General features: G+C 44.3%; 1 protein-coding gene across 4 annotated transcripts in view; it reads right to left on the bottom strand.

Annotated features, from left to right (window-relative positions):
• The window catches only part of CCDC60 (coiled-coil domain containing 60), a 166,140-nt gene that overhangs the window by 85,647 nt on the left and 65,236 nt on the right, over window positions 1-15,257 (bottom strand). For all 4 annotated transcript variants that reach the window (XM_082355961.1, XM_082355960.1, XM_082355959.1 and 1 more), the window contains exon 2: window positions 8,744-8,823. In XM_082355961.1, the coding sequence (XP_082212087.1) occupies window positions 8,744-8,823 (80 nt within the window). The remainder of the gene's footprint in view (window positions 1-8,743; window positions 8,824-15,257) is intronic.

Raw genomic sequence — 15,257 nt, 5'->3', positions numbered from 1 at the left:
TTAAACAAAGATATCCACCCTCAGTGGAGAGTGGTAAAAGAAAAGCAGAGAAGAAAACTTGCCCTAGAACTATAGTTAACTAGCGGTGTCAAAGACACACGAAGATACCAGTAACAAAGAAAAAGTAGGTAGAGCCTCTGGGTCACATTCAAGATGATACAAATGCAATTAACTCGAGCCAGGTTCCTCCAGCCCACAGCAGTGACCTACCCTTTGGGTGTGAGGCTGTGTTGATCATTTCTGGGCTAAGGACACGGGGCCAAGTCCTTTCCTTCATGGAACATGCTGGGGACTCATTAATGTCCACCCGCTGGCTGCAGGGCATGGGGATGATGTAATGTGGGGGAACTAAGGTCTTCTTTGAATGATTCATAAGGTACCATTCAGAAGGCTTAACTTTGCCTGCATTCCAAAGTATTGACCAGCATATAAATCCGTGATGTTAAACAATTCTGCGGCTTTGAGGCAAGTCTCAAGTCTGGCGAGGGGGCAGTGGGAAGAATCAGGCTTGAACTTTGAAATGAAGAAGTTCTGGGCTATAGGCTACGGATGTGGAGGTCCTGGGTGTTGAGTGATGAGACGCAGAAGCCATTGAGAACCATCAGTAAATGTCAGAGGTCAACAACCATTTTTCAACTATTTAAATTCACTGATTAAGATCACCCCCATTTATGAAGGGATTTGAGTGAGGTTTGTTCTCCTGCTGGTCTCTTACACTCCCTCCCTCATCTTGGATTAATAAGGTGCCATATTATAGATACCAAGGTCTTACACTCCCGCCCTCATTTTGGATTAATAAGGTACCATATGATAGATACCAAAGTCTCCTTTTGAGTCTTCTAATTTAGAGATGACAAATAAATTACATCCTGTTTAACAACTCTAATCAATGGTGGTAGCTACCTGGAGTGCTGGATTGAGAGGACTTTTGAGACCAAGTCTGGGCTCAAATGCAAAGAGTGCTGTGATCCATCAGAAATGTCTGCCTTGGGCACAGGAGAAAGGAGTGGGGGTACATGTGCCACCCATCTAGATTTAACTTTTAATTAAATTATTCATTTCGTCTCTTTTTGTTTCAAGAAGAGAAGTTCACTCCACCTACCAGCTTAGACACAAACCATAACTCAAAGGGAATGTCCCTTATTAAACACCATTAACTCATAAAGCAGCCCAGCAACAGAGTGGGATGATAAAAGGTGTCACATTTCCTCTGGATTTCTCTGTCTTTATAGACTAAGAAGTCATTTTAGTCATTGGGGTCCTTGGTTGCCAAGCTATTCCACTCAAGAGGGGTTTATTATAAGAGTACATATAGGGCTGATAAAGGGTTTGAAAAATCTTGTGGGAATCCAAGATCAGGAACTCAAAGAGGAATTGGAGATTTTCTCCCAAAAGAGCTTCAGGGACCTCAGTAGCAGGATCTGAAAGTCTTCAGGTTGAGTCTAGACTTGACGTCGGGCTCTCTTCTCTTAGGTTGCTGTCTTCTCCTCTAACTTCCCACTCGGCTCCTTCATCGTGCCTCTCTTTGCCCCTCACGCCCTGGTTCCCTACAGCTTTCCACGCCTCTCTGGTCCCCCTTCCTCAGAGCCTTGTAGCTTCTCCCCTCACTGCTACCTCCTTGATTCTTGACGTGGCTTCCACTTTACATTCCCAAGAGGGGGACTCTGATTTGTACAAATGAACTTTTGGGAAACTAGCTCATGTCTCAAAGGCTAGCTCAGAATTGGCTATCTGACTGCGGTCTACTGAAAAAAATGACCCCAAATCTCCACCCTTTTGCAAGGAGACTTTGCAGATCTTCCCATCAAGAAGTGGAGTCTATTACCCCACCTTTTCTTTAAAAAAACTGATTAGGGGCTTCCCTGGTGGCGCAGTGGTTGGGAGTCTGCCTGCTAGTGCAGGGGACACGGGTTCGGGCCCTGGTCTGGGAGGATCCCACGTGCCGCGGAGCGGCTGGGCCCGTGGGCCACGGCTGCTGGGCCTGCGCGTCTGGAGCCTGTGCTCTGCAACGGGAGAGGCCGCGATGGTGGGTGGCCCCCGCTTGCCGCGGCTGGGGGAAGCCCTCGCACGGAGGCGGAGACCCAACACAGCCAAATAAATAAATAAATAAATAAATAATAATTAAAGGTGCTAATAATTAAAAAAAACATTAATTAATTTATTTATTTTTGGCTGTGTTGGGTCTTTGTTGCTGCGCACAGGCTTTCTCTAGTTGCGGCGAGCGGGGGCTACTCTTTGTTCCGGCGCGCAGGCTTCTCATCGCGGTGGCCTCTCTTGTTGCGGAGCATGAGCTCTAGGCACGCAGGCTTCAGTAGTTGTGACACGTGGGCTCAGTAGTTGTGGTGCATGGGCTTAGTTGCTCCACGGCGTGTAGGATCTTCCTGGACCAGGGCTCGAACCCACGTCCCCTGCACTGGCAGGCGGATTCTTAACCACTGCGCCACCAGGGAAGTCCCTATTCCCCACCTTTAATCTGGGCTGGATTTGTGACTTGCTGTGGTCACAAGAATATGGTGGAAGTGATGTTTTGCCAGTTCTTAGCATAAATCTTCAGAGGCTTCACACACTTCCATTCTCTCTCAGAATCCTACCATGGTGAGAACAAGGCCTGACTGACCTGCTTGAGAATGAGACACCATGTTGTTAGGGCCAAGGCCACCCTAGACCTCCCTATGGCTGGTTATCCTCCAAACCATAGGAGAGAGCCCAGTCAAGATCAGCAAAGTCACCTCCCCAACCCTCAGCTGATGACAGACACTCAAGGGAGACCAGCTGAGATCAGAGAACCTCCCAACTGAATTACAGACTCATAAACACTAATATATGTGACTGTTTTAAGTCACTGACTTTTTGAGGTGACTTGTTATGTGGTGATAGCTAACTGATACAATGACTGCAAGAAAATCTCTGAACTTTGCTGAGTCTCAGTTTTCTCATCTGAGAAATGGAGCAAAAGGAACTTTCCTGCCTGCCTCAGGGAAGATTTTTAAGATACGATGCAAATATAAACTTTAGCAAATATTTATTGAGTGCTTCTCTATGCTAAGAACTGAGCTAGACCCTGGGGATTCCCAGGACAGACTGACCCTGTTGCAGGACAACATCAGCACCTTCTCCTCCCAGCCACAGGCCATTCCCCAACAAGGCAGAGTGGACACTCCAGCTTGAAGGCAGTGGAAGAGGGAGACCAGCCTGATGGAGACAGCAATGGCCCAGCCATCTCATCAACTGGTTTATCCCACAGATTTATATGTAAGCCATCTCCCTCAGTCACTTCCCCCTGAGTTAATGTACAGGCCTTCCCCCTTATTTTTAACTTCTAAGTTCCAGGGATGGACAACAGAATTAATTCATCCCATCACTAAGCACTCGGGGACCATGACAGTGGACATGATATTTTCTAGGTTAGGAGACATCTTCCATCCCCGTGAGGGTGGAAGAGATAAAAACATGTTGATCCCGCCTTCTCCCTTGTCTCCCACATCTGATCTCATCCTGTGCCTCCAAACAAATCCCGAATCCACCCACTCCTCTCCAATTCACTGCTATTTGCTGATCCAAGCCATCGACATCTCTTACCACACAGCCTTTCTACTGGTCCCTATGCAGCCGATGGGATGTTCTTTTAAAGATCAGATCATATCCCTCTCTTGTTCAGAACCCTCCAACGGGTTCTCATTGCACTTAGACTAAAACCCAAACTTTTCGCCACGGCCTGTGAGGCCCGAGGCCCTGTGGGCTCCAGCCTGTGCCCATCTCCCTCACTCTGGTCCAGCCACGCTGGCCTTCTTTCTGCTTCTCCAGCGTTTCTGGTTTGTCCCAGCTTTGGCACCCATCCATCTGTTGTCCTGTGAAATACTCCGTTCAGGCGTCACCGTTCAGGTGTCAGCCCACGGCCCCCTTTACAAAACCGCTCCCTCTGGCCACTCTTGCTAAGGCAGCACTTGCTCCCCGTCACTGCCACTGCTACATCCGGGTATGCTTCGGAGTTGCCGCAGGTCGGGTTCCAGACCACTGCGGTAAAGTGAATATCGCAATAAAGTGAGTCACAGTTTTTTGGTTTCCCATTGCGTATAAAGTTATGTTTACGCTATATTGTAGTCTCTTAAGTGGGCAATTGCATTGTATCTAAATAAACAATGTACATATCTTAATTAAAAAATACTTTACTGCTAAAGAAGGCTAACCGTCCTCTGAGCCTTCAGTGAGTCCTAATCTTTTGCAAGAGTCACATCAAAGATCACTGATCACAGATCACCATCACACATACAGTAAAAATGGGAAAGTTTGAAATATTGCAAGAATTACCAAAATGTGGCACAGAGATACAAAGCGAGCAAACGCTGTTGGGAAAATGGTGCCGACAGACTTGCCACACACTTTCCATTTGTAAAAAACGTAGTATCTGTGAAGTGCAGTAAAACGAGCTATGCCTGTACATCACCTTGCTTTATATTCTTCATAGGATATGGCCAACGTCCCCTGCCCCAATCCTGTTTATTTACTTGCTAACTTGTTTGTCTTTGCCCCATTTTAATGCACATCACTGTCTCTTATTCATTGAGGACAGGAGTTTTGTCCACTTCGTGCACTGCTGTGTCTCCAATATATACAATGATGCCTGGTGTATACCTGGTGATGCCTGGTAGTCAATAAATATTTGTTGAAGAAAATGAATGAGCACAGAAAAACTAAGGAGGGACCAAGAAGAAGTGCCTAACTTCATACAAAAGAAAAAGCTTCTTCCTTTGCCAAAATTCCACCTTTGTCATATCTCACTGCCCTGCTTCAGCAGTCTACCAAATGCAGCTGGAAAGCAAAGTCGCAGACCTTGGAAACAGGTGCATAATCTGTACCCTGCTGGGATCTGCTGGAAGAGGGGGTTAATTCATCGCTGCTTATTTGCAGTTGCCAGTACCTAACTAAACTTTGCCACGGGTATATCACAGCTTCAGGTTCAACATTTCAGTTGTTTTCATTGCAGAGATGTCTATTTTCCTTAGAAAAACAAAAACAAACCGAAAAAAACCATGTGCAATAAAAAGTACCGGCAGCTTCGGAGGAAAGCATGTCATTGGCTTCAAGAGTCAACCAAGAACTGGGCACACACAGAAGCCCCGGTTGTCAACTTCTGCTAGGAGAAATCTGGGAAGTGAGTGCACAGTGTGCAGCTTGGTGCCGCCGAACATCTGGTGGAAGAGGCGAGGAGGAAAGCTGTTAGATTTTTATTCTTTTTAGCATCATGTTAAATTGGCCATAAAACCAGGGATGGTGCAATTGAATTATAAGGGGGCTGAAGTATTAAATGAAAATCTAGGAGATAGTCAAGGTGTTTGGCTCATTCTGACACCTCCTTTTGGTGTTTTGGGCTAGATTCCAACAGGAGGTGGAGCAGATTTTAAAAACAGTACGTGGAAAAGACAATATCTTCTTTGTTAACAATTCACCTCATTCAATACTGGGTGATGGCGCCAAGGGGTATGCATCTCTTGGAAGGGTGATTTCCTCTGGAAAACAAGGTGTTCCTTCTGAAGGGGAATCTCTGGTTCCTTAAATGTCAGTGGGATCCAGGAGTGTGGCCAGATGGAAAGTTTTACTGTCGTTTCTTGCTTTCTTGCTTGTGGCTTTTCTGTCTGGCCCTTTCCACGTTGTCCTTCACGCCCAGCACTTGGACAAGCCGAGTCCGTCTGGCGAGGATGTTAAATTCTAGCCATGGTAAATGTGTCTGGCACAAAGGACAGACTCAGCTTGCCAACTCAAGGATGGCAGAAAAGCCACTGTCTTTATCACCTTTTCATCACCCCTCTGCTGACCCCTCTAGGTTAGTGGAAAGTTCTACCTTGGTCATTTTGGGGCATGTCCCCAGAGTGCTGGTGAATGTTTAACAACCATCTCTCTGGAGGGACAAGTAAGCCCTGATCTGTACCTTTTGCTGATTTCTGTGCCTAAATATTCCCACTGTAGCTGATTTTGACCTACCAATATGGTGTCAGTGAATGTGGAGCTGGAAGGAGATATGCAGTAGCCCCCATTATACAGTATTTCCACTACACAGATACTATAACCAGAAATAACCTCAACTGCATAGCTAGCAGTAAAATGTAGGAAATCATTAAGAAATGATGAGTTGCGAGTATTTATCACCTTTGTTTTAATATAATGTATTTAACTGTAAGTTTCTATAAGTTAATTTTTAACAATAGCTGCGTTTAATAATTGGCTTGCAAATTTCCTGGAAATTCAGCGCATCAGTTCTGGTTACAAGCTGGCTCACCACTGCTTGTCGCCCTCCCTGGCCTGGGTTGAGTCTTGGTATCTGGAACCTACGTAGATCAAGAAGGCATGTATTGGTACTTGTAGTTACCAGCTCTCAGTCTACAGTATAAATTATTATGGAAACGCTCATTTCCTAGGCTCTAGAGATTCTGGTATGTATGAAGATGTATTAGAATCATCTACCTCCAGGCTAGGAACACTCAGCTGGTAAGAACTAACATGGTCATAATGGCTGTGTACGGCCAGTGTCCATTCTGATTGGTGCCCATGACATACAGATGGAACCTCACCTCTGATGCAATTCCCCTGCTGTACCATTTCTTCTGAAGCCTGGAACATTCCCTCTGAAACCTGGAATATCCTTCAGGCATGACTGCGGAGCAGAGAACGAATCCCCGCTGGGAGGTGCACCCTCAGCTGTGCAACCCTCTTTCTTCGCTGCCTGCCCAGATGTTGCCCCACTCAGGTAACTGTGGCCTCCTGACACTACCTCTCACCAGTCCCTGGGGCTCCCAGGTTCCCAAGGCATCAGCCTCAAAAGCCCTCTAACCTGGGTTCAAACACCGTAGAGGCCAATGTGTCCACAACTAACAGAGGGGTCCCTGTGGGGCTCATCCGTTGATTTTCAGGGACGAGTTCACGTGCCATCTCTGAGCTCTGCTCTGCTTGAAACCCCGAGACTGAGTCCCATCATCCCCCCTTGAGCTGGGGACATTCTCTGCAGGATTATTCCAATGTTGACTATTATGTTAGTCTGATGCGGCTGTCATAACAGAATGGGTGGTCTAAACAACAGACATTTATTTTCTCCTAGTTCTGGAGGCAAGACGCCCAGGATCAAGGTGTCTCTCCTTGGCTTGCAGGTGGCATCTTCTAGCTGTGTCCTTAGCTGCCCTCTTCTCTGTGTGTGCACATTCCTGGCGTCCTTTCCTCTTCTCATGAGAACACCAATCCTATTGGATTAGGTCCCACCTTTCGGACCTCACTTAACCTTAATTACCTCTTCAGCAGCCCTCTCTGCAAGTACAATCACGTTGAGGGTTGGGGCTTTGACATACGGATTTTGGGGGGACACAATTCAATCTGTAACAACTACTGAGCACTTGCAATGTGGTTGATCTAAATTGATATATGTTCTAAGTGCAACATACACTGTGGATTTTCACCATTCATCATTTTTCAGCACATGTTCAAAACAGACTCTAAATTATCTCATTAATACATTTTTATATTGATTCCATGTCAAATGGCAATACTTTGGATCTATTTGGCTAAATATATTATTAGAACTACTTTCACTTGTTTTTTCCCCACTTTTTTTTAGTGCGGCTACTGAAAAATTTGAAATTATGTAACAGCTCACATTATGTTTCTGCTGGACACTGGGTGTCCAGAGACCCTCTCAGCACCGATGCAGGCACCCCTCCTGTGGTCGGTGGGGAAATACTGTTCTCTGGGGCCCCATCCTGATGCCCCCCTTAGCCTCCTTCATCCCTTTCCTCCTCCCCCGTTTCAAAAGCCCACACCTTCCTGCCTCTTCTTGGGCTGTCATCCCGTTCCGTCAAAGCCGTGTGGGGAGGAGATGCAGGTGCGCAGTGAAGGAAGAGCTTCCAGACCATGGAGGTGAGGAAGGAAGCGTCTCGCTGTGATTCTTACCAGCGTCTGGCTCAGAGCGGGAGACACGTGAGACAAGCAGACCCTGCGCGCTGCCTGTATCACCCCCGCTTAGCGTGTCTCTTAACGTGTTTTGTGTTAAAAGACTCTCCATCTGTTACTCCGCCTTGAGTTGCTTGGCCAAAAGCCCCATTTATGACCCCACCTTGAGGAGAAAGAAATCCCACCTCACGCCAAGAGATGAAAAAAATATGGTTCTAGACCTCAGTTTGCTCACGCTATCACGCTATGGAGGAAGGAATTGGTGGGGTGGAAGAAGATATGAATGGCATTGTCTTCAAGGCTATGGCACTTTTATGCATTATTTCACCCCCTTCTAACAACCTCATACTATATTCACTTTACAGTTAAGGAAACAGAGACTCAGGGAGGTTAAGTAACTCTTCCAGTGTCACCAGCTGGCAGGTAGCAGGGCCAGTATTTGAGACCAAGTCGATCTGACTCTCGGCTACCACACTGTGGGCGTGCAGTAAAAAGGGAAGAGTCTTCTGGAGCATAAGGGAACTCTCTTGAGTTGGATTCAGCCCAAGAAAGCAAAGCAGAGGGAATTCTAGGCATGGGACTGCCGTGAGCAAGAATGGGTAGGTCGGTCTGGTGCAGGTGCTCCCTGAAGAGTCCAACCAAGAAATGGGTCCCATCCCTAGTCCTTACAGGGCTACCCTCCTGCGAATCTCCTGCCTAATGTTCAGGGCTGAGGGGCACTGAGACTCGGCAAAGACTCACAGGCGTCACCCCATAGCCTGCTTGTCCCTATCGGGCTGTCTGCGGGTCATTCGGTGCAGGGCTCACTCACCGGCTTCGTGTAAGGTCTTTCTTGAGGTTTATTATATCCTTCTCCGTATACTTGATGCTCCTCACTGGTTTGTCTGGGACCTGAGGGAAGTCAAGAAGTGAAAGAAGTGTCAGTACAACTGTTCCAAGCGGAGCCAGGCCGCAGGAGGCTCATGCGTTCATGTGACATGTCTGCTCAGCTTGGAGGGGTCCTTAGGCAGCACAGTGTCCTTTTTTCCGCCAGAAGAGAGGCCTTGTGGCACACTGGCAACAGCAAGGGCTTTGGAGACGGACGAACCTGAGCTCTGATCCTCTTTCTGTCTGGTGACCGCCTGCGTGACCTTGGACAAATTACTCAGCATCTCTGGGCCCTAATTTCTTCAGCAGAAGAACAGGGGAATAATTCCTACTTTATTGTGATGATTAAATTAATCGCTAAATTCCTGACTCATGGCAAGCATTGAAAAATGGAAGCCTCTATTATGAGCATTAGACTCAAAGTAAAGCAAAAAATTAAACATTGATAATCATTGTTGTAAAGTGGCACAGGTAGCTGATTTAGAGAGCTTGAATTTTGTCAAAATAAAGATGCAAGTGTACTTTTCCCCCGCCCTCACTGCTCCCCTAGCAGGATTTTATGAGTGAATTATCCAGGTAATGGTTCATGGGTTTTTCTTTCCCTCTTCTCTATTCATTTGCCTTTCTTAGCCATCAGGGAAACCTCACAAGACTTAAATTTATTACTCAGAGGTGGATATCAGGTCAATATAAAGAAGAGAGTTAAATTAACTATATTGTAATATAAAAGTCACTTTTCTCAGCTACCAATTTGGTGAACAATAGCAAGACTATTATCTGGATTATCGTGTCTTGAAATTAATTCCTGCAATATTGTTTTTTTTTTTTTAATTAAAGGAAATGACAAGAAATTATGGGAAAATGGATGCTTTCAAATGAAACTGTGGGAGAATACACTGTAATGACTTTTCTGAAGGGCAATTCATCAATGCATACTAAATGTTGCAAAAGCAGGCTTGCCCTTGGTCTAATAATGCTTCTGCTGTCAATCATCCTATGGGAACATCCCTGCATGGGCACAGAGGTTCATATCAACAAAACTGCTAAGATGCTGCTTGTGAGAACAAACTCTTGGAAATCACAACTTCACCAGAGAAGACAGGTTCAATAATCAGGGTGCCTCTAAATGACAGAATACTATGCAGCAATTAAACGTAATGACAATATAATGATCTAAGTCTAGAGGTGCTGGAGGAGTTCTCTAAGGGAGAAGATATGTTACAAAGTAATAGGTATTGCATGATTCTTTGTTTTTGGAAAAATGATCTGTTTGAATGTATACATACCAAAAGATATGATAAGCTTCCCCCCTCCCCCCACCATGCAGTGATTCTCTACGGGGGTGGGATTATAGCAGATTTTATTACTTTTTTCTTAGTTTACGTGACTTTCCCATTGCTCTGCAGTAAATATGAATCAGTTATGTAATAAACAAAAAGAAAAGATTTTAAAAAAATAAATGGCAAGTGAAATTTGACCATGGCTGGTCAGTGGTACTGTACTGACAGTGTTTTCTGAAGGCACAGTGAGGACAGGTGAGCTACTCACTAACAGAAATCACAGTAACACGGACGTGTGGGAGGAGGTGCGGTGTTTTTTCAGCAGCCATCATCACCCACTTTCTCTGAAAATGAAATTGGGCTGTGGTGCCTGCTGCGCTGGGCCTTTTGAGTGGAATGTGGAAGGCAGGGGATGCAGCTGTATCCAAGTTGAATGACGTTTGGATGGATCTGGCGATTGTCATACTGAGTGTAGTAAGTCAGACAGAGAAAGACAATTATCATATGCTATCGCTTATATGTGGAATCTAAGAAAAATGGTACGAATGAACTTATTTACAAAACAGAAATAGAGCCACAGATGTAGAACCCAAACTTATGGTTACCAAGGGGGAAAGCGGGGGTGGGGGAAGGGATAAACTGGGAGTTTGGGACTGACATATACACACTACTATATATAAAATAGATAACCAATAAGAGCCTGATGTATAGCACAGGGAACTCTACTCAGTACTCTGTAATGGTCTGTATCGGAAAAAAATCTAAAAAAGGGTGGATATACGTGTATGTATAACTGATTCATTTTGCTGTAAAGCAGAAGCTAACACAACATGGTAAATCAACTATACTCCCATAAAATTTTTTTAAAAATTGAGTGATGTCTGTAGCGCGGTGGTGAGGATAGAGAGTGGGGTCTGGAGTGCAGGGAAGGGACCGTTACCAGCCTGCCTGATTCTCAGCCACTTTTCTCCTGGGTCACCCAGTACGCGTCCTGTACCAAGCAGCTCGGGTTAGAGGTGGAGAATCTACGGCAAGACCCCGGAGTACCCCGTCTTGTTCACTAAATAAATCATACGGGACACCAGAAAAGCACCTGGGATAGCCTTGAATAAGCTCAGCTAGACATGAAACAATAAAATCATTTATACACTTTATCTCTTTAGCTATCACTAGGAATGACTTGTAGGTAATATTATCAAGCTTATCCCAATACACCAGGGTGTTTCAACCCCTTGGCTGAAAATTGATGGCAAATCTATCAGTTTTCATCTTGAGGGATGGTGAAGTGGGTGGAGAGACAGTCCTCCAAGGAGGCACATAAGGATCTCTGGGAGTACTTTTTAAAACTTCTGCATAATGGACACCGGCTTTTCTCACGCTCCCAGTATCCCTTCTCCCTCCCTCTTGATACTGGTTGGTTCCCTGGTTAGACTGCCTGCCCCTCAGAAAATACTTACGGTACCAGCAACGGGGTGGTCCTAAATGGCTGAAGCCAAACAGCAGAGCCCACCTCTCATCACAGTGACTGGTTGAGAGATGGTCATGTGACACAATTTGGGCTAATGAGATACAAGCAGACTTTTGCCATGGGCTTCTAAAAAGCACGATTCCTAGATCTAAGGAACCATAGGCAACGAAGTTCTCTTTCCTCATAGACTATGAACAGAGAAGCAGACACCTGTGAGGGTTGCTGGCAGCCATTTTGTGCCTAAGAGCCACCCTCCAGCTGAAGAAGATATGGGGGGGGGGCAGCTTCCCTGGTGGCGCCGTGGTTGAGAATCTGCCTGCTAATGCAGGGGACACAGGTTCGAGCCCTGGTCTGGGAAGATCCCACATGCCTCAGAGCAACTAGGCCCGTGAGCCACAACTACTGAGCCTGCGCGTCTGGAGCCTGTGCTCCGCAGCAAGAGAGGCCACGATAGTGAGAGGCCCGCGCACCGCAATGAAGAGTGGCTCCCGCTTGCCGCAACTAGAGGAAGCCCTCGCACAGAAACAAAGGCCCAACACAGCCAAAAAAAATAAATAAATAAATAAATAATAATTAAAAGGTGCTAATACTTTAAAAAAAAAAAAAAAAGAAGAAGATATGGGGGAAGGCAGAGAGGACAGTCAAAGAAAAACTCATCCCGTGGTACCTTGTTGAACTGAACAAGTTTCAGTAGAACCTGGACTTTTCACGAACATTTCCTTTATTATTTCAACCAGTTTGAATTGGCTTTCCTTTTCCTTACAACCACAAGATTTCTCTCTGAAACAGCTTCCTCCCTTGAGTATGTCAAGGCAGCAACAGATCAAAAATTATTGCAACAAGTTCTCTTTCTCCTCTTGGGGATTAAGATCAGATGACCCCTATTCTGGTGCATTTTGCAGTGAAAGCGATGAGATTGGCCATGTTGAGATCAAACATTTGAAATCAAGGTTGTCTCTTTCTAATGCCTCATTTTTTTTTTTTGAACAGCCAATTAATTCCTTCTTTCAGCAACTTTCTTCAGAGATGTTGTGATTAAAACACTTACGAACAAAGACAAAATAAACACACTCAAATTTCCTCGCTATAATTTGAAAATCCATGACTGAAATGCTGCCTGATATCAGTTGTGTACCCATCACTCTCCCAAATGTCTCAGGTTTCACCCCCTTCATGAAGCAACTCTGATACTGTCTAAATTTCAAGCATTTTCCCTGAAATCTCACCTAATGATAGTTGCCCATGCACCAGGGATTCACACTATTGTAAAAGAGTGAGTTTGTATAGACTGGGATTGGTGCTGAACAACTTATAGCAGCAAAGCCAAATTGTGTCCTCAACTTGACACAAGACTTTAGCAGGAGAAGATCCACTCCACAAGCGCTGAAATTATGGCAGCATTTCAATGGATTCTCAGGAAACCATTTTCATTGTGACCATTGTTTAATGACAATTTAAATAAGCCACTGGTAATAACTGGCATTGAATGAGGGAGTGCCGGTTGTCAGGATATTTACGAACACACTTTGATATGAGCACAATGAAAAGTTTACGAAGCATCCAAGAATCACTATCTCTACAACCTTTCTGGAGGAAAGTTTCACCATATGTATGACAAGCCTTAAAAATACATATTCTTTTGCTCTAGCAAATCTGCTTCTATCCAAGGAAATTATGCAGCAAGGATGAAAAGATTTATCCATGAGGATATCTACCACAGCAGTGTGAGTAATAGTGAAAAACATCTAAATGTCCAGCAGTTGGCATTGGGGCAATAAATTATGGTCTATCCAGACAATGGTATATGATGATTTGAACTTGGTGCTACTATTTAATGTCGCTGTAGATGTATACTCACTGATTTGGAAAGGAGTATAATTTCAAGGAAAAATGCATGTCACAAATATAAAGAACTTAGATCATAGAGAATTTTAAGATATATATTCATAAAAGTTTATAGACATTCCTAAGAAATGTATATAAACTGATACAAATTATGTTTTAAAATATTGACATATGGCAAGGTATATATGTAATAATATAACAAGCTGGAAGTAAATATAATAAATTGTTAACAGAGATGTTATCTCACGTTTGAATTGCAGGTAAATAATAATTTTTTATTTTGGTTATTTTTTTCCTGATTTTAAAATAATTTACTTATATTAATTGTCTAATAATAAGATAATAGTGATTTTCATATTTGTAAAGCAATTCTGACTAACCCTATCAACATAAGCAAAACATAAGTTTTTAATGTTGGTCTGGAATGATGTAATTTAAAAGTATATTTTGGGCACAAAGGAACTTACCTACAAAACAGAAGTAGAGTTACAGATATAGAAATCAAGCTTACAGTTACTGGGGGTAAGCAGGGGGAGGGATAAATTGGCAAATTGGGATTGACATATACACACTACCATATATAAAATAGATAAATAATAAGGACCTACTGTACAGCACAGGGAACTCTACTCAATACTCTGTAATGGCCTATATGGGAAAAGAATCTGAAAAAGAATGGATATATTTATATGTATAACTGATTCACTTTGCTATACACCTGAAACTAACACAACACTGTAAATCAACTATACTCCAATAAAATTTTTTTTTAAGTATATTTTAACACACTCTATCAGGCAGGGTACAGGCAGGAAATCAGAGTTCATGCAAGATAGTTCAAGAGAGGGACTTTAATACAGGGGAGCAGTTACAAAGGTGTCAGAAGAGCTGAAAAGCCAAATAAGTGAGGGCAAGACATGCTAGAGATTTAACAAAAGGAGGAAGTTTGTACCCCCTCCAGGGCTGGAAGGACAAAGGGAAGAGGAAGCCTTCAAAAGCGCTAGAATTGGGCCACCTGGCAGAAGCTGGACTCATGGAAGACATGTAGTTTCAGTTGGAGGTGCCACCAGAAACTGAGTGAGAGAAGAGGAGAAATATGCTGATCTCTCTCTCCCTCCCCCTCCCTCCCTCCCTCTCTCCCACCCTCTCTCCCTCCCTCTCTCCCACCCTCTCTCCCTCCCTCTCTCCCTCCCACCCTCTCTCCCTCTCCCTCTCTCCCTCTCCCCCCCACCCCAATTTCCTGCTCCACCTCCTATTGGCTGAATCTACCGGAAAGCCAGCTGGCAAGGGTGCCTGGGAAATGTAGTTTGCAAGGATCAGCTCCCTGTGGGGAGCGGGGAAATGGAAATGAGGGCCCAAAACAAATGGTTATGTTATAGCTTATGCAAATGCCTTGGCTCCAGGTGCAGACTAGCTACTTTTAGACTATAAAGCTGGTTCTCCCTTTAATCAAGGACCCCTTTGCAGACGATAACTTTGTAATCCCTTACCTTTTGATCCTAAAACTGACACTCCCAGAATTTCCATGGCTTAGATGCATATCCAGAATTAGGATCATTCTCTCTCTCTCAAAATCATTATCAAAATCCATGTTTCTAGGAAATGCAGAACCCTCTTACTTTTCCCAGTTTCTTTCCCCAGGAAGTACTGTATATTCCAGATCTTCAGAGACCGCCTCCTCTTGCATCAAAACTCGTTTGTTCTAAGTCTCACACTTTTTAGACCCTTATTGTTGATAAACAAATGCTAAATCTTTCCTCCCTACTGACACTGATTAAGGTGACTCCGTACCCAAGTAACACATTTGCAATACAACTCTACTTTTAAGATTATCATCTGGTTATGAAACTAATTAATGGATATCA

This window comes from Balaenoptera borealis (genome assembly GCF_965194805.1).
Source record: "Balaenoptera borealis genome assembly, chromosome: 14".
Classification (NCBI taxonomy): domain Eukaryota; kingdom Metazoa; phylum Chordata; class Mammalia; order Artiodactyla; family Balaenopteridae; genus Balaenoptera; species Balaenoptera borealis.
The sequence above is the reverse complement of the archived record's forward strand: the minus strand, read 5'-3'. Positions and strand labels throughout refer to the sequence as shown.